Below are 27,770 nucleotides of genomic sequence, written 5' to 3' on the forward strand. Positions count from 1 at the left end.
TTGAAAAAATATGGATAAAAATCACCATTTAGGGTGTCTCAAACTCTCCAGGAAATGGGGACAGTGATTATTTTTTGAAGGACATGGAATTCCATAGAAAAGTGAGAAGTAACTACAGATTATCATTATTAGCATTAAACAGGCTAAGATTAGCAAGCTACTTATCTGTCAGTATTTACATTTGGTAGGTCATATACACTGATTAGGAACTCTTATTACATTCAGAGCACACATTTAAAGTGCTATTGGTTAAGATATAGATCTAGTTTAGGAAAACACTAGTCAGGTCATAAAGATTTAACATTAATTATTAGAAAGCCACATATCATTTTCTTGGCCTTAACTATTATTAGCATGGTATGGCATCTAAGAGGCAAAAATCAGAATATAACCATTACACTGAAAAGCGCACCTTGAGGTCCAGGATTTCCCGGCGGTCCTGGCATTCCATCTTTGCCTGGTGGTCCAGGTTTTCCATGAGCAGCGAGCATTGCAGCTGGTAATTTCAGCTGGGATATGAACAAAGCCATTCTCTCTTCATTTATGAAAAACATTAAAAAGTAAGTCAATTTCAAACAAAATCTCCATCATGTCTAAAAACAAAGGCCACAGTTACAGGGACAAAGTGAATCATTCAATAAATGGAATATTCTGAGAACCTATTGAGTGCCAAGGACTGTATTTTATATTTAGGAGAAGGCAACTAAGTGAAGTGGAGTAGAGAGAGCATGGTCTTGTGGATAACAGCAGGAACCCGGGAGTCAGGAGGATCCGGCTTCTAAACTGGGCTCCACCACTTGCCTGTTGTGTGACCTCGGGCAAGTAACTTTAACTTCTCTGGGCCTGTTACCTCATCTGTAAAATGAGGATTAAGACTCTGAGCCCCATGTGGAACAGGGACTGTGTCCAACCTGATTAGCTTGTATCAACCCCAGCACTTAGAACAGTGTAAAGCACATTGTAGGTGCTTAACAAATACCATTGTTAAGAGTTATTATCAAGCTAATGACTTGGGCAAACAGATTTCCTATGATATAATGAGGGAATGATTTTGGATGAAGTTTTTTATAATTAATTGTGCATAAAGATCAAATTATTTAGATGGCAGCTCAACTTTCCCTTGACTTTCTAGTAGGATACACCTAAAGCCTGAGACTTCCCTAAGAAGTGCAGGGAGGCAGCCTGGTTTAATGAGCAAACACTAGTGAGAAAATACTATGCTAAAATTTTCCTGAAGCTCTGTTTGAACTGGAATAGTCAATATAATGCACAATACAGAAACACAGTTAAATCTTAATGGGAGATGAATGCTACTTCTGTTGCTGATGTCATGTTCTGCCCCAGGGAAGGCAGATAGATGTCTGTATGGACCAGGGAGATGTTTCCCCCAGTTCAAGAATAGCACAAAGATGTAACAAATGTTCTAGCGTGAGGTCTGCTCCAGGGGTGGGTGGCAGGGCACTTTTCTGGGCCTGATTTGGGAGAAGGTGGTGGACAGTCAATCCTGCAGATTGGCAGTCAGAATGGCTGCTGCTCTTCCCCTCTTCTGTCTACATTTCTTCAATGAAACATAAAGGCCTACAGTGGGGAAGAATCACTACCCCTAAATCACATTTCCATCCCTGAACTCTCTCCCTCTCTGCACTCTCACATTTCCTCTTGCCTTCAAGACATCTCTGCTTGGATGTCTTCCCTTCACCTCAAGCTTAACATGTCCAAAACAGAACTCCTAATCTTGCCACTCAAACCTTGTCCTCCCCATGACTTTCCCATCACTGTAGATGGCACCAACATCCTTCCTATCTCACAATCCTGTAACGTTGGCATTATCCTTAACTCCTCTTTCATTCAACCCACATACTCAATCCATCACTAGATCCTGTCGGTCCCACCTTCACAACATTGCTAAAATTCGCCCTTTCCTTTCCATCCAAACTGCTACTGTGTTAATACAATCAGTCATCCTATCCTGCCTGGATTACTGCATCAGCCTTCTCGCTGACCTCCCGGCTTCCTGTATTTCTCCACTCCAGTCCATACTTCACTCTGCTGCCTGGATCATTTCTCTACAAAAACGTTCAGGACATGCCACCCCACTCAAAAAACTCCAGTGGCTCCTCATCTATCTCTGCATCAAACAAAAACTTCTCATGATTGGCTTTAAAGCATTCCACCACTTTGACCCCTCCTACCTCACCTCCCTGCTCTCTTTCTACAACTCAGCCCACACACTTCGCTCCTTTAATGCTAACCTTCTCACTGTGTCTTGATCTCACCTGTCTTGCTGTCGATCCCTGGTCCATGTCCTGTCCCTAGCCTGGAACGCCCTCCCTCCTCAAATCCAACAGACAATTACTCTCCCCTCTTCAAAGCCTTATTGATGGCACACCTCCTCCAAGAGGTCTTCCCAGACTAGCCCCTCTTCCTCTTCTCCCACTCCCTTCTGTGTTGCCCTGACTTGCTTCCTTTTTTTTTTTAAGTGGTATTTGTAAAGTCAATTTGCTTGTATCCACCCCAGCACTTAACACAGTGTCTGGCACATAGTAAGTGCTTAACAAATACCGTAATTATCATTAAAGTGCTTACTATGTGCCAGGCACTGTTCTGAGCACTGGAGTAGATTCAAGGTAATCATGTTGGATACGGTCCCTGTCCCACATGGGGCTCATAGTCCTAATCCCCATTTTACAGATGAGGTAATAGAGGCACAGAGAAGTTAGGTTCATTCATTCATTCAATCATACTTATAATAATAATAGTAGTAGTATTTGTTAAGTGCTTACTATGTGCCAGACACTGTAGTAAGTGCTGGGGTGTATACAAGCAAATCGACTTGGACACAGCCTCTGTCCCACATGGGGCTCACAGTCTCAATCCCCATTTTACAAATGAGGTTAACTGAGGCACAGAGAAGTTAAGTGACTTGACCGAGGTTACACAGCAGACAAGTAGTGGAGCCAGGATTAGAACCGATGACCTTCTGACACCCAGGCCCATGGGAGAGTACAATACAACAATAAACACTTTTCCTACTCACAACAGGCTTACAGTCTAGAGCAGGGGAGACAGACATTAATATAAATAATTTACAGATGTGTACATAAGTGCTATGGAGCTGGGAAGGGGGATGAACAAAGAGAGCAAGTCATGGTGACACAAAAGGGGATGGGAGAAGAAAGGGGGGGCTTAGTAAGGGAAGGCCTCTTGCAGGAGATGAGCCTTGAAGCCGGGGGAGAGTAATTGTCTGTCAAATTTGAGGAGGAAGGGCATTCCAGGCCAGAGGCAGCATGTGCATGAGGGGTCAGTGGTGAGATAGATGAAATTGAGGCACAGTGAGAAGATTAGCATTAGAGGAGTGGGCTCGTTTGTAGTAGGAGAGTAGTGAGGTGGGGTAGGAGGGGTAGGAGAGTGCTTTAAAGCTAATAGTGAGAAGCTGTTGTTTGTTGTGGAGGTGGATGGGAAACCACTGGAGTTTTCTGAGGAGTGGAGAAACATGTACTGAATGGTTTTGTAATAATAATAATTAATAATTATGGTATTTGTTAAGTGCTTACTGTGTCCCAGGCACTGTACTAATCGCTGGCATGGATATAAGCAAATCGAGCCGGACACAGTCCCTGTCCCACTTGGGGCTCACAGTTTCGACTCCCATTTTACAGATGAGGTAACCGAGGCTCACAGAAGTTAAGTTCTTCTAGACTGTGAGCCCACTGTTGGGTAGGGACCGTCTCTATATGTTGCCAACTTGTACTTCCCAAGCGCTTAGTACAGTGCTCTGCACACAGTAAGCACTCAATAAATACGATTGATTGATTGATTGATTAAGTGACTTGCCCAGGGTCAGACAGCAGATAAGTGGTGGATCTGGGGTTAGAACCCATGACCTTCTGACTCCAGACCCATGCTCTAGCCACTGTGCCATGCTGCTTCATGGTACAGAAAAATGAACCAGGCAGCAGAGTGAAGTATGGACTGGAGTGGGGAGAGGCAGGAAGCTTGGAGATCAGAACGAAGACTGATACAGTAATCCAGGCGGGATAGGATGAGTGAATGCATTAACACAGTAGCAGTCTGAATGGAAAAGAAAGGGCGGAATTTAGTGATGTTGTGAAGATGGGACCCAAAGGATATAGTGATGGATTGAATGAATATGTGGATTAAATGAGAGAGTTAAGGATAACTCCAAGGTTATGGGCTTGTGAGACAGGAAGGATGGTGGTGCCTTCTACAGTAATGGGAAAGTCACGGGAAGGATAGTTTGAGTGGGAAAATAAGGAATTCTGTTTTGGAAATGTTAAACCTGAGGCGAGGTCACGCAGCAGACAAGTGGCAGACTCAGGATTAGAACCCAGGTCCTTTTCACTCGGCCTGTGCTCTATTCATTAGGCTGTTTCTCTTCAAATACAAAAGACAATTCATGTCTATATAATCATGTAACAACAAAGAGCACCTAATAAAGACATTATTCTAGATTATTTGCACACAAGTTATTAATCACTGAGCAATTAGTTATTATTTTGGTACATATCTGATCAACTATATTTATATTTTAGTAATGGGAAGGTTCAGTCTTAGAAAAAGACTGATCACGTTTGTTCATATACATTCAAATTCTCTGTATGGGACTCACGTTGTACTTCCTAAGCGCTTAGTATGGGTTATGCATTCAGCAGGGGTTTAATACTGTGGTATTGGTTAAGTGTTTACTCTGTGGCAAGCATTGTAATAAGTGCTGGGAGGAGATACAGGATAATCAGCTCAGAAACAGTCTACTACAACTTTTCTTTTTGTCCATACTCTAAGGGAACCCTTAGAACCTCAAGAACAATGTAAGACCTTGCAAAATAAAGTTGGATACTGGGAACCTCCATTGGTGATAGCATGTGAACATTGCTAGATTTTAACATGATTAACTAGATTTTTTTGATATAAGCAAAGTACCAATAAGCCAGTTCCACAACCCCTGCCACCACACACACACACACACACACACACACACGAAAAAATGTTTATCAATCCACAGTTTGGCTATATTTTAACTTTGGCTGTTTTTATTGCTTAATTCTATCATTATTTAGTAGATACTGCTAGACATTTCTTTTCAGCTTTCTGAATTTTTTCTATATACAAAATCATTGAATTCTGAATTTTTAGCAAAAGTTCCAATTGCCCAGGTGATCTGTTATTTGTAGTTTTGCATATAATGGTAATTATACATTCCAGTACCATGGCTTAATTATAGTACATCTGCTTCAAGACCCTTCAACACCTATTAACAAAAGTGTTTCTACTCCATCATGTGGGCCTGAATAGGCTTAATTTTAAAGTAATTGGCTTACAGTAATTTTTTTAATAGCCAAATCTTTCAATTAGTTATTAGTAGGTGTAAATCACCCACTTCTTTAAAGCACATTGAAATTTTTATTTAGCATGGCATATTATTCCTTATGAACCAAATCCAATTGCTATATCATTTAAAATAGATTTTTTATGCTCTAAATGAATTGTAAAAGTGTGTGTGCTCTTAATATGCATTTCTCTTGTTTTAGGATATCTGTATCAGTTAAATGAATTTGGCTGTGCTTCTTAATGAGGTAGCAAATTGAACAGCTCTCATGCAAGCTGACGGACAATGTTGCATTAAAATCATTGCGTAAAATGAAGCTGGTGCTTTGGATTTTTTAGATGATGAGAGCATCAAGCGCTAGTTCATCAAAGTTTAATATAGACAATATAATTATAATACACAGTTTTGTTAAAAGCTTGAATACTGCTACAAACCCTCATCACCTCCTACTTGGAATACTCTAACAGTTTGTTGATTGGTCTCACTTCATCAAGTTTCTTTCCTTAAATCTTCCCATTTCAGTTTATTCTTCACGTAGCTGCATGCATCATATTCTTAAAATGCCATTGGAATAAGATACTCCCTTCTTCCCAGAATGATTCTCTACTCCTTCTTGCATCAAACAAAACGTCCCCACCATTGGCTTCCAGCTCTCCACCAGGTATCTCTCATATTATTCTGTTTTCTTGTTTAATAAAAATTATATTATTTACTAAGCACTTACTAAGTGCTAGGCACTGTACTAAGCGCTGGGATGGATACAAGTAAATCAGGTTGGACACAGTCCCTGTCCTACAACGGGCTCACAGTCTCAATCCCCATTTTACAGATGAGGCAACTGAGGCATAGAGAAGTGAAGTGACTTGCCCAAGGTCACGCAGCAGACAAGTGGTGGAGTCAACATTAGAACCCATGACCTTCTGGCACCCAGGTCTATGCTCTATCCACTACACCATGCTGCTTCAGTAATAATAATTATGGTATTTGTTAAGTACTTACTATATGTCAAACACTGTTCTAAGCACTAGGGTAGATACAAGATCTCAGGTTGGACACAGTCCCTGTCCCAATAGAGATTACAGTGCTGGTAGAAGAGAGCAGGATTTAATCCCCATTTTACAGATAAGGAAACTGAGACATGGAAAAGTTAAGTAACTTGCCCAAGGGCACACAGCAGACAAGTGGCCAGAGCTAGAATTAGAACCCAGTCCTCTGACTCCCAAGCCCATACTCTTTCCACTAGGCAATGCTGTTTTTCTCACTCTTCCAAGCATACGTTCTAACTGTATTTCACTTATGACCATCCCAGTTTTGATCCATTGTTCACACCTTGCCCAGGTTCTGAACTCCTTGACCGCTCAAATCCACCCAACTGTTCTTCTCTACCTTCAAAGTCCTCCTAAAAAGTCATGCCTCCAAGAGATGCTCGCAACAATGGCCAAGTGCCACACCTTTGAATCTCCTACCTTCTTGATTTTGTCACTTAGCCATCATGTATACATTTCTTTATTTGTAATTCTGTTGTAATATGCTCTCCAAAGTACTTAGTACAGTCTGCTGCTCACAGTAAGAGCTCAACAAATACCACTGATTGATATTAAATTAATCCTTGTTTTTGTATTTACCATTTGTAGCTATGATATTACATATTTACCTCCTACATATTCGGTAATTGGATCTGTTGGTGTCCCTCATTATAGTATAAAGTCTTCATGGGGAAGAACCCAAAACTTTTCATTCTATTGTCTATTGACAAATGCCTCTTAAAGTTCCCTATACATAGTAAACACTCAGTAGATACTGTTGAGATGATAAAGGCAGTGTTATGGATGGAAACTCAAAATGTCATTTTCCCACTATTCAATCAATTTACAATTCAGAAAATATTCCTTAATCTGGCTGACCTTAGTACAGTGTGGGACACAAAGTAAGTGTTTAACAAATACCACATTTAACTGTTATCTACCACTTATACAAAGTAAGCCTATTTCCTTCTATTTTTGCTACCTCTGGAATGGAAAACATTTCATCAACTTCTCCTTGTGGTAACACCTGAGGTTATTTAGTCACTCGTAAATTTTGTCTTCTCAAGGATAAACTGTAAAACTTTGCAATAGAACCTATTTTACAACCTTATTGTTTTTTATGGTATTTGTTAACTGCTTATTATGAGTACTATGCTGGGGTAGATATAAGCTAATCAAGTAGGCCATCATCCATGTCCCACATAAAGCTCGTAGTATTAATCCCCATTTTACTGATAAGGTAACTGAGGCACAGAGAAGTGAAGTGACTTGTCCAAGCTCACACAACAGACAAGTGGTGTAGCCAGGATTAGTGCCAATGTCCTCCTGACTCCAAGGCCAGTGCTCGATCCATTACATCTACTACATAGCACTCTTAAAAATACAGAGTATTCTAAGGTCTGCCTATTTTCAGGAAGAAAAGGATTCATTTATGGCCCTGGGAAGTCACACCTTTTCATATATTCAGTCAATCAATCAATGAATCGATTGATGGTATTGAGTGCTTACCATGTACAGGGCTCTGTACTAAGTGCTTGGGAAAGTATAATACAATAGGTAGGTGCGATCTAAGCCAACAAGGAGTTTTCAGTCTGCAGGGGGAGCAGACATTAAAATAAATAATGGATAGGGAACATAGAGTGTAAGGATATATTTATGTACATTGTCGATACAGACAGGGAGGATAGATAGCGGAACTGAGGGCTTAGTCAGGCCTCTTGGAGGAGATGTAATTTTAGGAGGATTTTGAAGGACTGGGGAGTGGTGGACTTTGCAGTACTATAATATTACAGCATTGGGCTAACACTATTACCTTACAGTCGGGTTGTGAACTACTGTAATTGATTTTCAAGCCTATCTTTTGCTGCCATATTTCTTTCTACCTAATCTCATCCTCATGTTGAATTTTTGTAATTTGCTTTCTGTTCTTTTCCCTGTTTCAATTGTATCTGGCCTGTATTTGATAAAATCTATACCAATATGCTGTGCAGCCAGAGTGGCTGAACCCACTGGGGTCTCATTCGACATTCATGTTTCCGTATAAAACGTCAAGGCTGAATGGGAACAGTTCACCAAATATGCCTCAGTCAGTCAGTCAGTCAGTCAGTCAATCATATTTACTGAGCACTTACTATGTGCAGAGCACTTTACTACATCTGTAGGAGAGTACAGTATAACAATAAACAATAAATGAACGAGTCATCTACACGTGCTGCCTCAAATTCCTCAACACCAACGCTCTCCTCGACCCCCTCCAGTCTGGCTTCCATCCCTTACATTCCACGGAAACTGCCCTCTCAAAGAACACCAATGATCTCCTGCTTGCCAAATCCAACGGCTCATACTCTATCCTAATCCTCCTCGACCTCTCAGCTGCCTTCGACACTGTAGACCACCCACTTCTCCTCAACACACTATCCAAACTTGGCTTCACTGACTCTGTCCTCTCCTGGTTCTCCTCTTATCTCTCCAGTCGTTCATTCTCAGTCTCTTTTGCAGGCTCCCCCTCCCCCTCCCATCCCCTTACTGTTCCTCAAGGTTCAGTTCTTGGTCCCCTTCTGTTCTCGATCTACACTCACTCCTTTGGTGACCTCATTCGCTCCCATGGCTTCAACTATCACCTCTACGCTGATGACACCCAAATCTACATCTCTGCCCCTGCTCTCTCCCCCTCCCGCCAGGCTCATGTCTCCTCCTGCCTTCAGGACATCTCCATCTGGATGTCTGCCTGCCACCTAAAACTCAACATGTCCAAGACTGAACTCCTTGTCTTCCCTCCTAAGCCCTGCCCTCTCCCTGACTTTCCCATCACTGTTGATGGCACTACCATCCTTCCCGTCTCACAAACCCGCAACCTTGGTGTCATCCTCGACTCTGCTCTCTCGTTCACCTCTCACATCCAAGCTGTCACCAAAATCTGCCGGTCTCAGCTCCGCAACATTGCCAGGATCCGCCCTTTCCTCTCCATCCAAACCGCTACCCTGCTCGTTCAAGCTCTCATCCTATCCCGTCTGGACTACTGCATCAGCCTTCTCTCTGATCTCCCATCCTCGTGTCTCTCCCCACTTCAATCCATACTTCACGCCACTGCCCAGATTGTTTTTGTCCAGAAATGCTCTGGGCATGTTACTCCCCTCCTTAAAAATCTCCAGTGGCTACCAATCAACCTATGCATCAGGGAGAAACTCCTCACCCTGGGCTTTAAGGCTGTCCATCACCTCGCCCCCTCCTACCTCTCCTCCCTTCTCTCCTTCTCCAGCCCAGCCCACACCCTCCGCTCCTCTGCCGCTAATCTCCTCACTGTGCCTCGTTCTCGCCTGCCCCGCCGTCGACCCCCGGCCCATGTCATCCCCCTTGACTGGAATGCCCTCCCTCTGAACATCCACCAAGCTAGCTCTCTTCCTCCCCTCAAGGCCCTACTGAGAGCTCACCTCCTCCAGGAGGCCTTCCCAGACTGAGCCCCCTCCTTCTTCTCCCCCTCCTCCCCCTCTCCATACCCCCGCCTTACCTCTTTCCCTTCCCCACAGCACCTGTATATATGTATATATGTTTGCACGTATTTAGTACTCTATTTTACTTGTACATATTTATTCTATTTATTTTATTTTGTTAATATGTTTTGTTTTGTTCTCTGTCTCCCCCTTCTAGACTGTGAGCCCACTGTTGGGTAGGGACCATCTCTATATGTTGCCAACTTGTACTTCCCAAGTGCTTAGTACAGTGCTCTGCACACAGTAAGCGCTCAATAAATACGATTGATTGATTGAATAAACAGACACATTTCCTGCTTACAACAAGCTTAAGGCCTCAGACTAGGAATGTGGATGACATATTTTTTGTGACTTTGAATATATTTTCAGTGTGCCTAATTTAGTCTGCTAAACTGAAGTGATATTCAGGAAACAGTGAAATTGCTAGTATGAGGGAATCTGATAGAAATATAGCCAAAGCCCAGTTGTATCATTACATGAAAGAACCTGTTGTATGTGTCTAGGAGAGGCTGAGTAAACAAGCGGAGGAAGAATTGAAGCACTAGAACTATCCTAAACTGTAAACTCACTGTGGACAGGGAATGTGTCTAACGTCTCTGTTGTATGGTACTCTCTCAAGTGTTTAGTACAATGCTCTTCACACAGGATGAACTTAATAAATACCACTGATTGATTGAGTGGCCCGTTTCTCTTGGTACTTAAACCATTTTTTTTTCTCCCTCTGCTCTCCTCTCATTCTTGCCACCTAGCACCATCTTGATCATAAACTTGAGGCATCTCAGTCCCCCTATAATTTTCATCTCTGTAAAATGGGGATTAAAAATTGTGAGCCCCATGTGGGACAGGGATTGTGTCCAACCCGATTTGTTTCTATCCACCCCAGGGCTTAGAACAGTGCCTGGCACATTTAAAGTGCTTTACAGATACCCCAATAATTTGTCAACAACCAATTTTATTGTGTATTCACTGATTGTAGGTTGCTCAATCAGAAGCTATGTTGGCTTAGTTGGATCAAGGCCCATGTGTAGGGGGTATAGGCAGGGGCAGAGGGAGAGAGAGAATGAAAAAGAGAGAGAGAATGTGTTTGTATTTGTATATGTGCAGAGGTAGGCTTCGGACCTGTAAGACCCAGGTTAAATCATGCCCTATTCTTGGTGAAGGCACGTACTCTGAATTCAGTTCAATAGAAAACATAATGCTAATGCCTTATGTGTAATTAAAATAAATTTTTTTTAAAACAGATTTTGGATTTGTAGGATATGAGATTTAGGAAGAATATATTTGGCATATTTTCCTATTTAACCTGCTCTGTTAAGTCCTAGAATATTTCAATTTAACTCCCTATTAATTCCCCTGTCATATTTAACACATATTCAACACAATTTAATGCTCATTTGTTTGGTGGTTTGTGAATTCAGCCTGCCATTCATAACATTCACTCATCTTTGACTGTATCACAGAATACTTAAGGGAAAATCCTTCTTCAGCTTCAGCACAAAACCTTAAAAGCATCCCTTCAACTTCTTACAGATAAACTAGATTTAAGGTAAGCCCTATACTTGTTTATTGTTTGCATGAAATTATTTACTAACGTTGAATACTGTGTTACAGTAACTGAGTTGTTTGAAAGGATATACCAGGGAGTGGTCAAAATCTATTTTACCTAAATTACTATGGGAAAATTCACCTTGTTTACAATTATTCACTAAATGTTTGGTTTTTCAGAACCAATTCAGAAGCTTTTTCTTTTTAAAATGTATTGTTTTTGTTAGGAGGTTTGTAACAGATTGATCATGAAAGTTGTATGTGTTTTTTTTTTAAAAAAGTACAACTAGAAAAGCCTGGTTTTTCTAGAATTCAAATAACTCTGAATCCTCAGTCTGTGAGTGAAGCCAGTAGATTTAACAAGCCAGTATATTTAACAGTTATTAATAAAATTAAATAAAATATGACTTGGTAGAGAATAAAGGAAACCTATTTAGCAAATTATGTTCTAACCTTCAAAAATCCTGAGGACCTCCTGGTTGATATATTTTTTAATTTCTTCAAATGAAACTGCGTTAGCCTAAAGAAGAAAAAAACACAAGGTAGTGTTTTCCAAACAATGAAAAGAGCAGAGCAAGCTAGGCCTTCATTCATGCATTCATTAATTCAGTCTTATTTACTGAGCACTTACTGTGTGCAGATCACTTTACTAAGTGCTTGGGAGAGTACAATATAACAACAAACAGATTCATTTCCCGGCTATAATGAGCTTAAAGTCTAAAGGGGAAGATAAACATTAATATAAATAAATAAATAAATAAATAAATAAATAAATAAATTGCAGATATGTACACAGATGTGTATTCATTGGACTAGCAGACAGGCAGATAGAGTAGTAGATAAATTCGATCACTTGATTATTATTGTGGTATTTGTTATGGGCTTACTATGTGCCAACCACTGTACTAAACACTGGGATACATGCAGATTAATCCAGTAATATTATAATCCAGTACATAAATTCTGTGGGGCTGGGAATGGGGATGAATAAAGGAGCAAGGCCTGAGAGCCCATATCCTCCGCTCCTCTGCCGCTAACCTCCTCAATAAAGGAGCAAGGCCTGAGAGCCCATACCCTCCTCTCCTCTGCCGCTAACCTCCTCAATAAAGGAGCAAGGCCTGAGAGCCCATACCCTCCTCTCCTCTGCCGCTAACCTCCTCACTGTGCCTCGTTCTCGCCTGTCCCGCCGTCGACCCTCGGCCCACGTCCTCCCCCTGGCCTGGAATGCCCTCCCTCTGCACATCCGCCAAGCTAGCTCTCTTCCTCCCTTCAAAGCCCTACTGAGAGCTCACCTCCTCCAGGAAGCCTTCCCAGACTGAGCCCCCTTTTTCCTCTCCCCTTCCCATCCCCCCAGCCCTTCCTCCTTCCCCTCCCCACAGCACCTGCATATATGTTTGTACAGATTTATTACTCTATTTTACTTGTACATATTTACTATTCTATTTATTTTGTTAATGATGTGCATCTACTTTACTTCTATTTATTCTGATGACTTGACACCTGTCCACATGTTTTGTTTTGTTGTCTGTCTCCCCCTTCTAGACTGTGAGCCTGTTGTTGGGTAGGGACTGTTTCTATATGTTGCCAACTTGTACATCCCAAGTGCTTAGTACAGTGCTCTGCATACAGTAAGTGCTCAATAATGAATGAATGAATGAATGAGAGTTCATCCTCTCCAGCCACTGAAAAGATAAGTTATATCAGTGGATCATGTTCTTTGCAATAAATTACATAAAACATAAATATTTTATGCTGTTGATTAAGTGATAAAATGAAACTTAGGTGTTTAACCACAGTAACTATCTATTGGAAGAATACTATAGTGTTATGAATGCTACTGTTATTATATGAGGAGAATTGCTTTCACATGGCAGGTGCCAGTGAAAATAAGTTTCAGTTTCTGAATTTACTATGCTTAACCATTGCTTCCATTACATCTATACGACTCTCAGAAATGTTCATATAAGGGACAAGATAGAGTCCATTAAATGCTTAAAAAGCACATTACAAATGAAAAAATCCAAAGTTCAAATAGGGATTTTTTGGAAGAAAACATTAAGTATTTTGATCAATTAGAGTGTGAATTTGTTTAATTCACAGAGTAAGTTGACTGAAAAAGTTACACACTCCATAAATGATTACTAACCATGTGCTGCAGTAACAAAATATTTTTCGGTTTAGCAATTAACTGACCGCATATGCAGTCTGAGACTGGGGAGAAAGATGGCAATGTCTCTTGGAAAGCATAAAATGGTGTATGTTCAATTGATCACCAACAATTACATTTATGAATTCAGTATCCAGGCAAGTGTGCTACTGCCAATGTCACTAGTGGTGAAGGTGATTCATTCATTCATTCAATTGTATTTATTGAGCACTTACTGTGTGCAGCGCACTGTACTAAGCGCTTGGGCAGTACAAGTTGGCAACATATAGAGACGGTCCCTACCAACAGCGGGCTCACAGCCTAGAAGGGGGAGACAGACAACAAAACAAAACATATTAACAAAATAAAATAGAATAAATATGTACAAATAAAATAAATAGAGTAATAAATACATACAAACATATATACATATATACAGGTGCTGTGGGGAGGAGAAGGAGATAAGGTGGGGGGATGGGGAGGGGGGAGAGGAAGGAGGAGGCTCAGTCTGGGAAGGCCTCCTGGAGGAGGTGAGCTCTCAGTAGGGCTTTGAGGGGAGGAAGAGAGCTAGCTTGGCAGATGTGTGGAGGGAGGGCATTCCAGGATGGGGGATGATGTGGGCTGGGGGTCGATGGTGGGACAGGCGAGAACGAGGCACAGTGAGGAGATTAGTGGCAGAGAAGTGGAGGGGGCGGGCTGGGCTGTAGAAGGAGAGAAGGGAGATGAGGTAGGAGGGGGTGAGGTGATGGACAGCCTTGAAGCCCAAGGGTGAGGAGTTTTTGCCTGATGCGTAGGTTGAATGGTAGCCACTGGAGATTTTTGAGGAGGGGAGTAACATGCCCAGAGCGTTTCTGCACAAAGATGATGCTTTCTATCTTGGCAAGGGGTGTAGTATGTTATGCTATTCGGCTATCCCCATTATCAAACTTGTCTACCTGGTGGAGGAAAACAGATACTAGATATGTGTATAGTGTAAATATAAGTTTATCTTTATGGAACTGTTTCTACTTGTGATGAATGTTCTCTTTACACTGCTCTGGATCATCTCAGGAACAATTCCATCTCTCAGCTCTCATCCTTTGCCCTCCTAGAGGACAGCTTTCCCCAAGAACTAGCAGTCCGAGCTGGGTGCTCTCAGCAACTAAGATGAGACTCAGTTGAGAACAGAAATGACCTCAGGTAACTAGAGTGGCTTTACTTCAAATCCTAAAACTCTCTGTGACCACTTTATCAAATCCATTATTCTGAGGCTAAAAAAATGGATCCTGGTTCTAGGCACACATGCCTTAAGTGTAATGCTAGCCTTTTGTGTGAGTATTGGTCTAATTTATTGCCAGGAGAATTCTTACCGGGATTCCTGGTATCCCTGGAGAACCTGGAGGCCCTTGGTAGCCGGGAGATCCTTTGGATCCTGGTGGTCCAATGGGTCCTATGACCCCCTTTGCTCCAGAAAGACCAGGCTTTCCTCTTTCACCCTGTGGACCTCTGTCTCCTGGAATTCCTGGATCACCCTATTTAAAGAAAATAAATAAGCCTTTATTACCACACATCATATGCATTTCAATGCTTGACCAAGGTTGCTGCAGTAGTTAAAGTAGCATGGCTCAGTGGAAAGAGCCCAGGCTTGGGAGTCAGAAGTCATGGGTTCTAATCCCGGCTCCGCCACATGTCTGCTGTGTGACTTTGGGCAAGTCACTTAACTTCTCTGAGCCTCAGTCACCTCATCTGTAAAATAGGGATTAAGACTGTGAGCCCCACGTGGGACAACCTAATCACCTTGTATCCCCCCCCCCCCCAACGCTTAGAACAGTGCTTCACACATAGTGAGTGCTTAACAAATGCCATTCTTCTTGTTCTTCTTCTTCTTATTATTATTATTAAATGAGATGAGAAGATCTTGCTTCTCATGTGTTGAGGGTATCATTCTGGAATTTTGGTGCTTTTGAGCCTGTCTACTTGTTTTGTTTTGTTGTCTGTCTCCCCACTTCTAGACTGTGAGCCCGTTGCTGGGCAGGGATTGTCTCTGTTGCTGAATTGTATTTTCCAAGTCCTTAGTACAGTGCTCTGCACAGAGTAAGTGCTCAATAAATATGATCTAATGAATTAATGAATTTCATCATCTTTCCAGTCCTACAGCCAGAAGTGAATTCATTTATTTGAACTGGCCCTCTTCATGATCCTTTTCTGCAGTCTTTCAGCTATGATGTGTGCAAGCATGTATTTTCAAGCATGTATTTTCATGTATGTATATATACAAGCATGTATTTTCATGTATGTGTATGTCTTTCTCTGAAATTATGAGTTTTTTAATCCACTATTAATACTTAAAAGCAAAGGCTTACTTTGATATTAAGGTACTGAAAGCCATATAACAAGTCCCGCCATAGCTTCTTCTCCCAAGGGAATTCCTTTCTCCACAAACCCAGACCTTTAAATTCCAGGAAGCTGAGGACGATTCTAAATTATTTCACAGTTTTTGAACTTTGCTCTCTTAATCAATTGATCAATTAAACTGAATTTACTGAGCATTTACTGTGTGCAGGACACTGTACTAAGCACTTGGGAAAGTAGAGAACCCTCCTACAAGGTACAAACAGGAAAAAAAAATGGAAACACCTCCCTTTAGGAAAAATACTTAAATTGTATGTTACTTAAATTAGTGTGACACAAGTAGGTCCAGCAATCCTAGCCACACATGGGCAAACATTGATATGGGGGCATTGTCGCTCACATGCACACACAGCTGTAGCCAAAGTGTGTAAGAAAGACACAGTGGAAAAAAAATAATAGAAAGGGTGCGACAGTCAGAGAAATAATGTGTGGTTACATAGAATAGCTTTTCTTTTGAAACATCAGATTTTATAGATGTTCTTAAATCCAGAATCAATTTGGACTCGGGAACAATATAGCATGTGATAAAAATTGTTCAACCACCCCAAGACTTGGAAATGTGATACAAAAAAAATTACAATAGAGATTGGATGCATTACCATTCATTCTTAGAAGGCTTAGAGTGAAATACCTTCTCATGGTGTGGAAAAAAGAATCCACAAAATTCACTAAAATGGAACTGTCACATTCACTATGGAAGATGAATAATGAAAAGTTTAGGAAATGCTTATTTTAACTTGGAGGTTTATTGGAATGCAACATTACCATGCTGGGAGCCCTTATGGAAAAGGGACTATGTCAGACCTACCCCAGTGCTTGATATAGTATTTGACATATAACACTGCTTAACAAATACTATCATTATATTATTGTTATTATTATTATCATTATTATTATTAATAATAATAATTATATGCCAGAAATAATGATATTAAAATAGACACAATCAATAGTAATTTAAAAAGCAATAATGAATAAAACTAAGAAAAATAAAGAATTGGAAAAAAACTACTTGCACACCTGTACATATCTGAAGGGGTTCATTTGGCTAATATAGACTGATTTGTTTCAAACACAAATAGCAATGATCATTTACACCTACCCGCTCTCCTTTAGGGCCTCTGTCTCCAGTTTTTCCCATAATGCCCTGTAAAATAAATAAAACCTTCCTTAGTCCACTTGACTATGCTAGCATGGGTATTCTGAGAAAATGCAATAATTTTTTATTTCAAATTTCCTACCTGAGGACCTGGCAATCCACCCTTTCCATTTATTCCCTAAAAAGAGATTGTAATTCTTAGAATAAAAGAAAATGAAGGCTTAAAAGGTCACAATCAACATTATTTGAGACTATGCTTCTTAATCTCCAAATAATATTCTCTAGTTCTGAGGTCTCAATAATCACATCAGTTCTCTTTAATCAATCAATCGTATTTATTGAGCGCTTACTGTGTGCAGAGCACTGTACTAAGCGCTTGGGAAGTACAAGTTGGCAACATATAGAGACAGTCCCTACCCAATGAGTATATGCTATTCCACAAATGAATGCTCCACACAGGGAACAGGCACTATAGTGTGTGCTAGGGTCCCCACCTTATTATTTTATTTGGTGCAGTATAACAGTCAATAAACACTGTCCTTTTAAATTCTAGAAAAACTTTACAGATGGACAATGTACGTTTGCAGCACTGTACAAAGGAAAACAAAGCACTTTGGTTCAACTAAGAGACTTAATGTCCTGATGGCACATGTGTCTTTGAGCTTTGTTTAGAAGAGGAGAGATCAAGGTGAGGAAAATGATTTTTTTTTTTGCCAGCAGGCAATTGCATGGTTATGCTCTCCTGAAAAGCCTAAGAGACCTGAATTGTTCCAGAATGGATTCGATGAGGGTGGAATTGCAGACAACTACATGTTTTCCCTGCTGTAAATTACACTAAAACCTGTCACTGTTGATAAGCCAACCAAAGCCTCCCAACCTCTCTGATATACCCTGAGAATTGTCGAGCATTTTAAATAAGAATGTGCTAACCAAGGGGATAAGTCTCACAGAATTTATTGCATTCGTAACACAAAACAAACTGATTTTAAAAGTGTTGAAAACAATGAATCTAGTGCAAAATATTAATTTTGTTATTTGATAATGAATCTATCAATCATATTTATTGAAAGTTTATTGCTTGCAGAGCACAGTACTAAGTGCTTGGAAGAGTACAATGCAACAGAGTTGGCTAACATTCTCTGACCACAAGAAGCTTCCACTCTAGTGTCTAGATAACCAAAACAAGGAACTCATATACAATACAATGGTGGCTTCTGCATGTCACAGTTACTTGAAAAATATTTCTTAATAACATGATCATACTCAGGAAAACCACCTGGAACTTGGCAAGGGCTTAGTAATATTATAAATTCATAAAGTTATGTAAAATGTTATTTACTTCAGAAATTTGCAGAGATGACACTAGGGGAATGTGACTCCAAAAATGGATTCTGTTTTCCCACCCCAATCCAAGATTAAGATTAATCACACTAGGCACAAAACTGAATGAGAAGCAGCATGGACTAGTGGAAAGAGCATGGACCTGGGACTCCAAGACTCTTGGTTATAATTCTAGCTCTGCCATTTGTCTGCTGTGTAATCTTGGGCAATTCACTTAACTTCTCTGTGCCTCTGTTGTCTCATCTGTAATCTGGGGACTAAAATTGTGAACCCCATATGGGACATGGACTGCGTCCAATCTGATGATCATGTAACTACCCCAGCACTGGCACATAGTAAGCACGTAACAAACATCATTAAAAAACCCCAAAATAACAAAACTGATTTTTCCATTGAAAAATTGTCCTCAAAATCACATGGGTCCTGTGAGTTCTAGAGCAGGGCCCTATATCAGTAATAATAAGAAAAATGATGATAGTACTTGTTAAACACTTGCTTTGTGCCAAGCACTATTCTAAGTGCTGAGATACGTACAAATAAATCATGTTGGACACAGCCCCTGCTTCACCTGGGCCTCATAGTCCAAGTAGGAGAGAATAGAAGGCCCAGAGAAATTGAGTGACTTGCCCAAGGTTACACAACATTGGAACAACAAATAATTTGCACCAATGATTTTCAATAAGTAAGGCAGAATTCAGGACAGTGAAAAATGCTAGTAGATTGTCTTAGATTGTGGCCATTAAGATATATATTAGATATATCTTAATATATATCTACAGGAAAGGGACTTGGTGATGTGGCAAACCATTTCTCTTCCAACATCTAAGTTTGTGTTAGACTCAAGATTGGCACTCTAGGTTAGGTGTTACTTATGTTTGACTAGCTCTTTGCACTCCATATTCTGGTGGGAACTCAACTGGTAATAATAATAATAATGATGCTATTTGTTAAATGCTTACTATGTGCAAAGCACTGTTCTAAGTGTTGGAGAAGTTACAAGGTCTAAGCACCGGGGAGGTTACAAGGTGATCAGGTTGTTCCACGGGGAGCTCACAGTTTTAATCCCCATTTTACAGATGAGGTCACTGAGGCACAGAGAAGTTAAGTGACTTGTCCAAAGTCACACAGCTGATAGTTGGTAGAGTCGGGATTTGAACTCATGACCTCTGACTCCAAAGCCCATGCTCTTTCCACTGAGCCACACTGCTTCTCTGGTAGGTATGAGAGTGTTGCTCCTGGTCCTATGAGTCTCCACCTGCCATCATTACATTTCATAAAGCATTTTCTACATGTTTTTTCACATTACCTTAGGTTATGTTGGGTCATCCATTCAGGATTGACTCAGGAGAGAAAATCTTTTCGTTCCTGAATTTCTTTCTTTTAACTCACTTATCAAAGTCTTGATTCTCTTTAGGGGAAGGAGTCATAAATCACTTTTTTCAACCACAACAAATTTGCACCCTGAAAAGTAGGTGGTGAATTACTTACTGGCCTTCCTGCTGGTCCTTCTGGTCCAGGAAATCCTATGTCTCCAACAGGTCCTCTCTCACCCTTCAAAACAAATACACGTACACGCGCGCGCACACACACACACTACATTAGGTATTTTATAAAACATACTGTAAATATAACAAATCAGACTTCAAATAGGGACTTACTGGCTCTCCTGGCATTCCTGGGGGGCCAGGAGCTCCAGGCTTCCCCTGTCAAAAGAAACCAATATTACAAGCCATGTCTTGAACTTTCCAAATTCCAGTTGTTCTTAAATGAAATGTCTGTTTCCCTCTAGACTAAAAGCTCCTTGTGGGCAGGGATCATGTCTACTAACTCTGTCATATTGCATATTTCCAAGCTCTTAGTATAGGCCTGTGCTCCTGGTGTTCAATACAGAAGCAGCATGGCTCAGTGGAAAGAGCATGCGCTTTGGAGTCAGAGGTCATGGGTTCGAATCCCAGCTCTGCCAGTTGTCAGCTGTGTGACTTTGGACAAGTCACTTAACTTCTCTGTGCCTCACTTCCCTCATCTGTACGATGGGGATTAAGACTGTGAGCCCCCTGTGGGACAACCTGATCACCTTGTAACCTCCCCAGCACTTAGAACAGTGCTTTGCACATTGTAAGCACTTAATAAATGCCATTATTATTATTATTAATACAATTAATTGATTGATCGACTGGTAATTTGGTTTAGTATACAAGACTCCAATGACTACTGGTGGGTGATGCTGTTCAAATCAACAATCACTGAGATTGATCAGCACGAAACCTGCTTCTCCTTCTGGCTCTGTCACTAAATGCCTAGGGCCGTTTTTATCTGTGCAAAAAAAGAAGGTAGACTGGAAATTCATGTCTCATTTTCCAAGCACAGAGCTGCTGAAAATCAACAAAGCCCAGCTGGTGACTCCATATCAGTTGAAATAAAGTGGGACAGGAGGGCACCACTAATGCTGGCCTGCCCAAAAGGCACAGAGAGCAGTTACAGCACTTTTTGCAAGCCTAAATCAGTGTAGCACAATCTGGCCAGAGCCTGGGGTTGTTGGCTTAATCAGACTAAAGCTTGCTGAGCCAGGAGAATTCATCCCAGCTGAACTACATCATTCAAAAATAATAGCCGATGTCAGGCCCAGATCTCTTTAAATTATCTTTATAAATCACCGATCTCCTGAGCAAATGGGAGTACAAGTCCCAGGTTACGACATAGTCTCAGTCCCAGCTGAAAACTAGAAGTCAGTTGCTGAGGCTAGACCTGAATGGCATAATGCCATCAAAAAGGGAGTAGGTCTCTGAGGTAAAGCAACACTTGGAAAGAGAAACAAGAAAGCAAAAAATAAAACAGCACCAGGACCTGAAAACATTAAGCACCACAAGACAACAGGGGCAACATTGTTGTGTGCCCAATGTGGACAGGACTGTAGATACTGCAATGGCCTTTTTGGCCAAACACACACTCATGTGTGAACTTCACCATCAGTGGTACCCTCTTCTAACACGAAAATATATTTCAAGCATTTTTCAAACAATTGTAAAAAATTAAAAGTCCCAGAAACCCTAGTACCACAGAGTGTGTGACTTTCCTTAGCTCTTATTCTCAATGATCCTCTTCCCATCCAGTGATGTATTGTTTGGGGTTTGGGTAAAGTGTCTTTTATTCCTCTTGCCTAGCCCTAACTAAGCCCTTGAATTGGGGTTGGTCTTAATAATAACAATAATAATAATTACAGATTATTATTATTATTATCATGCAATTTAAGTGCATACTATGTGCTACGCATTGAACAAAGCACTGGGGTGGATACAAGCAAATCTCGTTGGACACAGTCCCTGTCCCACGTGGGGCTCACAGTCTCAATCCCCATTTTACAGATTAGGTAACTGAGGAACAGAGAAGTTAAGTGGCATGCCCAAGTTCAGAGTGGTGGAGTAGGTATTGGAACCCATGACCTTCTGACTTTCAGGTCAGAGTACTTTCAACTATACAATACTGTTTAATGTGGGTATGATTCTAACAGAGAAATTCCTACTGAACAATAGAACTCATAAAGTTTCACCTTTCACCTCTAAATAAAATGATTAGGAATTTCTAGGTATTGTACAGAGGTTGCAAATGTATGGGGTAGTGAGCTTCAGAGAATGCAGACAAAGCATAGTTCTCGTTCATTCATTCAATCGTATTTATTGAGCGCTTACTGTGTGCAGAGTACTGCACACACAGTTCGGTCTTTAATCACAGGGTCTGAATGGCTCACTGGAATACCAAAAAATCCCAGTGTTCATACCTATTGGCCCACGTCTAGATGGCTTGTGCCAGCGTTGCCTGCAGAAGGCTCCAAGCTGCTCCTTATCTGCTTGGAATTCAGAGCAAGCAAGGAAACGTTCACTACAAAGTGTTCATGTCAAGGTTACCCAGTAATGATTTCTGAGCCAGCCTGGTCCTGCTTACTGCTCTTTTGTTTTTTCTGTTGTGGGGTCCACCTTCAGTTCAGTCTCGCTGGGTACAAAGCACTAGTTTAGTTGTTCACTCTCTTCCCAAATACTACCAGGGATTATTTTATTCAGTGGTAGCTGTGGCAGAGGAAAGAATGAGCAGATGGGGAAGGCAGGAGGTGCCTAGGTAGGTTCCTGATGGATGTAGAAGATTAATACTCTGTGAAAGTATTCCTGACCAAGCATGCCAACTTTTCATTTCAGTGTAAGAGTGAACTTGCAGTGATATTTTGAGAGAGTCAGGCAGGTGGGAGCAGGGCTTAGAGGGGGCAAAGGAGGGAGAGAAGAGGGAAGGGGGGGAAATAGAGGGATGAGAAGAAGGAGGGGAAAGGGGAAAAAGAAAGAAGGGAATGTAAAGGAACCAAAGGTTCCAAAGGAGGAATACCTCCTGTTCCGCCACCTGCCTGGTCCTCATGGGGTACCAGAGACTAATGGGAGTGAGCAGGGTGCAAGGTGGTCCTACAGGGCAGAACAGCAGCTTCCCTGATAGCTCCCATACGCCCCTGCTCCAGTCCAGTGAACAAGTGGCAGCAGTGTGAGCCCTCCACCGCTCCCTTTAGTCCTGAACTCTGGGGCACACTGTTGGGAATGAGACGGCCCCACCTCAAGCCACTGAGTTGCCAGCAGCCTCTGCTCTGGCCTGGTAAGACCTCAATTTTTAGAATTCTGGGAAGACCAATGTCATGATTGCAGAAATAACTTCTGGGATTGCCAATCTGAGCCACAAGGAGCCTGAACCCCTGCCATTACAATTGAATTTATCATGATCCTTGTCCTTTATAATTTTGGTTCACCTTTCCTTATGTGTCTGTTGTTAACTACCTCCCCTCACTTACTCTTAGATTATGAGTCCCTTGGGCTCCAGGGATCTCCTCTGGGTACTTCCTTCCCAGTGCCTAAGTGACTTGTACATGGTAGAGACTTAATAAACACTAGTACTATTATTTGTTTCTGATTTCATGATTTTCAATGTAATCTTGTCCTGCATTCTTACATGAAAGGATTGAAGGGTTAATTTATGAGACAGTACTAAACCAATTAAGTGAGGCTAAGGGAAATACCTGGTGGGTTACAACTTTCTAGGAATAATAAGGCACCAGAGCAAGGTATAATTTGGAAGGAGGCCATTTCAATTGAGGTTATCTTTCTTTGATTTTCATAGGGGATTTTAGAGTGTGAATTAGAGGGGGAATCTGTGGCAAACCTCCCCTAGCAGTGTGGTTTAGTGGAAAGAGCACGGGGTTGGGAGTCAGAGGTCATGAGTTCTAATCCCAGCTTCACCACTCGTCAGCTGTTTGACTTTGGGCAAGTCACTTAACTTCTCTGTGCCTCAGTTACCTCATCTGTAAAATGGGGATTAAGACTGTGAGCCCCATGTGGGACCATCTGATTACCTTGTATCTACCCTGGAGCTTGGAACAGTGCTTGGCACATAGTAAGCGCTCAACAAATACCACTATTATTATTATCTACTCTGGCTCCAGACTATTCCCATTTTCCCTGAACACCCCTCCAGGCTGAGGTGTTTCCGTCCATCTCGGACTGATGGAGAATGGGGCAACACAATCGTGGCTGAAGTGATAGCAGGTCCAGTTGCATTGTGTTGCTTTGATGTGTGTGTGTTTGTGTATGTGAATAAAAACACAACATACATATATATCAACATTCCAGCAAGCTGCTACACCACGACACCCATTTTCCAAATCCTCCAAGACAGGAGAAGGAACTGAAACACATCCAGATTCAACTGGACAAACTCTTTTAAAGGTGAGCAATGAGAAGTGGAACCAGATAATGGAAGAGTTTACTTAGAATGATTCTGCAGGAAGATGAGCAACAGTCTTGAGGTGGTAGAGGGATGGAATAGCTTTCTGTATTCCTTTCTTTGGAAATGCCCATGGAGTACATACCCAGGAGGCAATCATGTCAGTCCTGTCAGAGATTTCCAGCACATCAAAGACGCATTGTCTTCTCCTCTATTACATTTACAGTAAGGTAACGTTCTCCCACATGAAATATATTTCTTAAAACAATGAACTCACAGGTATTCCAGCTATTCCGGGAGAACCAGCTGGGCCTTGATCTCCCTGAAGAAAAGGAAAATATTCAGACTGTAATCCTTCAACTACCTAATTTCAGCCGGGCTTTAACAAACACAGATACAAAGCTAGTGAAAGAAATTTAAATAACAACCAAACTTTGTTTAAGCTTAGTGACACCGGTTTGGGCTGGAAGGAGAAAATATCTTCAAGCAAAAATGCATCATCAACCAGAAAGGATAACTGATTTTCTACTTCTTTTCTAAAGTAGTAGATTGTGAGCCTCACCAAGGGGCATGAACTATATTTAAGTCAGACCATTGTATTCTCTCTCGAGGCTTAATACAGTGCTCTGCACACAGTATGTCAATAAAGTAAGTAGTAAATAAATACTACTAGTACTAAAGTAGTAAGAAACAATTTATTTTTAATCACTTTTCACTGAGTAATATGAAGAATTTGCAAGCATACTGTCAGAATTACTTTCAAACACAGTGGTCCTTTAAAAGGTTTTACCTCATTCTCAAAAATATTTAAGGCGTCTAAAATCTTTCTACAGTAGTAGTACAGGTATTAATATTCAGTATTTCCCAGTGTTGACAGAGTTGCTGATTTCCTTCCAGGTAGATGGTAGGTGCCATTTAAATCTTGGAATGAAATTTGAATCAGAAATCAGCAAATGCTTTATATGGCTGAGGGGGGTGGCGGGCATGAAATGTGTCTATTGTTGTATTGTACTCTCCATGTGCTTAGTACAGTGCTCTGCACACAGGAAGTGCTCAACAAATATGATTGAATGAATGAAAGGCAGAGAAAGTGAGGAGGGGCAGGGTGTGGTGTTACTGCTGTCCACGGCTGTACTCTCAGCCTGACCCTTCTACTAGGTACCAGACAGTTGCTTGCTTTCAAATTAAATGACTACAACTCCTTTTTGATGTGATAACCCCCACGTTGCTGTCTCGGTGCCTCTTACCATTAGGAATAAGGTAGAGGATGTGTCAGGAAGAACTGGGCCAGTGGTAAGGGCCCACTTGCCTGGGAAGCCCGGGAAACCAGAGGTAATAATAATAATAATTATGGTACTTGTTAAGCATTTACTATATGCCAAGCACTGTTCTAAGCACCATGCTGAGTGGCACAGATTTGAGGGAGGTATTGGGGAGGAGAACTGGTGTGGGTACTGGAAGCAACAGGGGATTTGAACAGAGCAACCTGGTTGAAACTCCTGCCATCATGAATGGGCTGTTCAGAAGTTCATGGGCCCCCTTTCTCAAGAATGATGTCTGCCCAGGTCTCTCCCTCCTGATGAAGCAGAGGCTGGATAAAGCAGGAACTGCAAAACTGTTCAGAACATTGAGAAACTTGCTGCTCCTTGCACTGGGTGTGGGATGGGGAGCAGAATGGGTTCACTCAATATTTATTATTTTTTGCCGGGTTACTTTTTCCTTCCAAGACTGCAAGCAGGACTGCCTTCAAGTTATATGCTAACAAGTGCCTAGTACAGTGCTATGAGCCAACCTGCTACTCAGAAAATATTAGTAGTAACTAAATGAAAATGAGACATTTGACTTGGTAAATATTTTGTGGAGATTTAGACACCATTTTAGCCATATGCCAATGGGATCTACATTACAGTTCGACCAAAAATACAACCTTGATCACCCCTAACCATGCGAGAGCAACCTTCATGTCCATCCCTTTCCCGCCATGACTGAAGATAGAATACTGGTCTGGATGAAGTATTTTCTGTCAGGTATTCCTTATTCTACATAAAAGCTTTAGATTTCAGGTATTCCTTATTCTACATAAAACCTTTAGATTCCCCCAGGTCCAAGTATCATCAGCATCACTTTCATCCTTTTCTAATAAAGGTCCGTATCCTGAAAATAAAGATGTGCAAAGCATTTTAGCAAGGTTCTTACTCTGGAACTATGCTCACTGGTCGAAGAAAGATATAAAGAAACCCTGGTTTCTTACTGGTCAAAGCAGGATAGAAAGAAGCCCTGGTTTCCAATCCTATTGATCCTACATACCTTTCCTCCTGGGAATCCTTCTAGTCCAGGCAGTCCCATTGGGCCAGGTTCTCCCTTTAAGAAAAAAAAAAATTCAGAACTCAAGGAGCAGCCATTGGGTTGAAAAGGAAATAGATGTTAGTGTAAACCAAGCTTCAATTTGAAATTGAACACACCATGGCACCTCCTTTTTCACATGTGTTTTTTTAAAAATGGTATTTATTAAGCACATACTATGTGGCAGGCACTATACTAAGCACTGGGGTAGATACAAGCTAATTAGATTGGACACAGTCCATGTCCCACATGGGGCTCACAGTCTTAATCCCCATTTTACACTGAGGCAACTGAGGTATAGGTACAACTGAGATGAGGCAACTGAGGTACAGAGAAGTTAAGTTATTGGCCCAAGGTAACACAGCAAAAAAGTGGTGGAGCCAGAATTAGAACCCAGGTCCTTCTGACTCCCTGGACTTTGCTCTATCCACTAGTTCATACTGCTTCTATAATTTGATTTTTTAATCATTTGAGAAAAAAATCTATTCCCAGGAGTGATGTGCGTTTATTTTCAATATATTGTTTCCATTTGATCAAGACATCAAGGCAAAGACTGCCAACACAGCTGACCGGTCAGGTTAATCCCAGATCAGTTTTAGTCAATCAATCAATCAATTTTATTTACTGAGTGCTTACTGTGTGCAGAGCACTACAAAGTGCTTGGGAGAGTACAACACAACAATATAACAGGCACATTCCCTGCCCATGCTGAACTTACAGTCTAGAGGAGGAGACAGACATTAAAATGAGGAGGTGATCTGTACTCACAGCCTCCATGGGGGCTTTCAACTAGGGAAACATCTGTAGCTGCTAAATTAGTGTAGAAAATTATCTCCATTTTTGAGAAAAGATGTAGAGGGCTGTCTCAAAAAAATGGTCTAACCTCCTTGGCTATATTGAGGGGGGATATGTAGACGGTGGGTGCCTGCTTATTAACAAAACTTGAGGCAAAATGTTTCTAGGAACTTTTAAAGCTAAGACTCCAGGTGATGGTCATCTGTATATTCTTGCAAGATAAATTCAGGAGATTCCTGTACCATGAATATATTTTACATGAGATAGAATACAGGCTAGTCTTGCAGACCCAGAAATGGAGCCTTTAGAAAAGCAGCGTTTATTTCTAGTGGTGAGAACTGCTTACAGTGGATGAAATATAGTCATAAAAGGCAAAGTATTTCTTTAGAACTTTTCAGTTAAAAGTAAAGTTACATTAGACTTTTGAGACTTTCCTGGATCATTTAAAGATAATTAGATGCATCAAATTTTTCTAAACTGGATTGTACTAGCAGTAAAT

The 27,770-nt window shown here is 41.1% G+C and overlaps 1 protein-coding gene across 1 annotated transcript in view; it reads right to left on the reverse strand.

The window, feature by feature from the left end:
* The window catches only part of COL19A1 (collagen type XIX alpha 1 chain), a 335,135-nt gene that overhangs the window by 23,396 nt on the left and 283,969 nt on the right, over positions 1–27,770 (reverse strand). Inside the window, exons 37-45 of the mRNA XM_038744466.1 lie at positions 26,441–26,494; positions 24,411–24,455; positions 20,044–20,088; positions 19,874–19,936; positions 17,187–17,222; positions 17,048–17,092; positions 14,904–15,065; positions 11,862–11,928; positions 413–535 (exon numbers count right to left, since the gene is read on the reverse strand). Coding sequence (XP_038600394.1) covers positions 413–535; positions 11,862–11,928; positions 14,904–15,065; positions 17,048–17,092; positions 17,187–17,222; positions 19,874–19,936; positions 20,044–20,088; positions 24,411–24,455; positions 26,441–26,494 — 640 coding nt within the window. The remainder of the gene's footprint in view (positions 1–412; positions 536–11,861; positions 11,929–14,903; positions 15,066–17,047; positions 17,093–17,186; positions 17,223–19,873; positions 19,937–20,043; positions 20,089–24,410; positions 24,456–26,440; positions 26,495–27,770) is intronic.

This window comes from Tachyglossus aculeatus, chromosome 1 (assembly GCF_015852505.1).
Source record: "Tachyglossus aculeatus isolate mTacAcu1 chromosome 1, mTacAcu1.pri, whole genome shotgun sequence".
NCBI classification, from domain to species: Eukaryota; Metazoa; Chordata; class Mammalia; order Monotremata; family Tachyglossidae; genus Tachyglossus; species Tachyglossus aculeatus.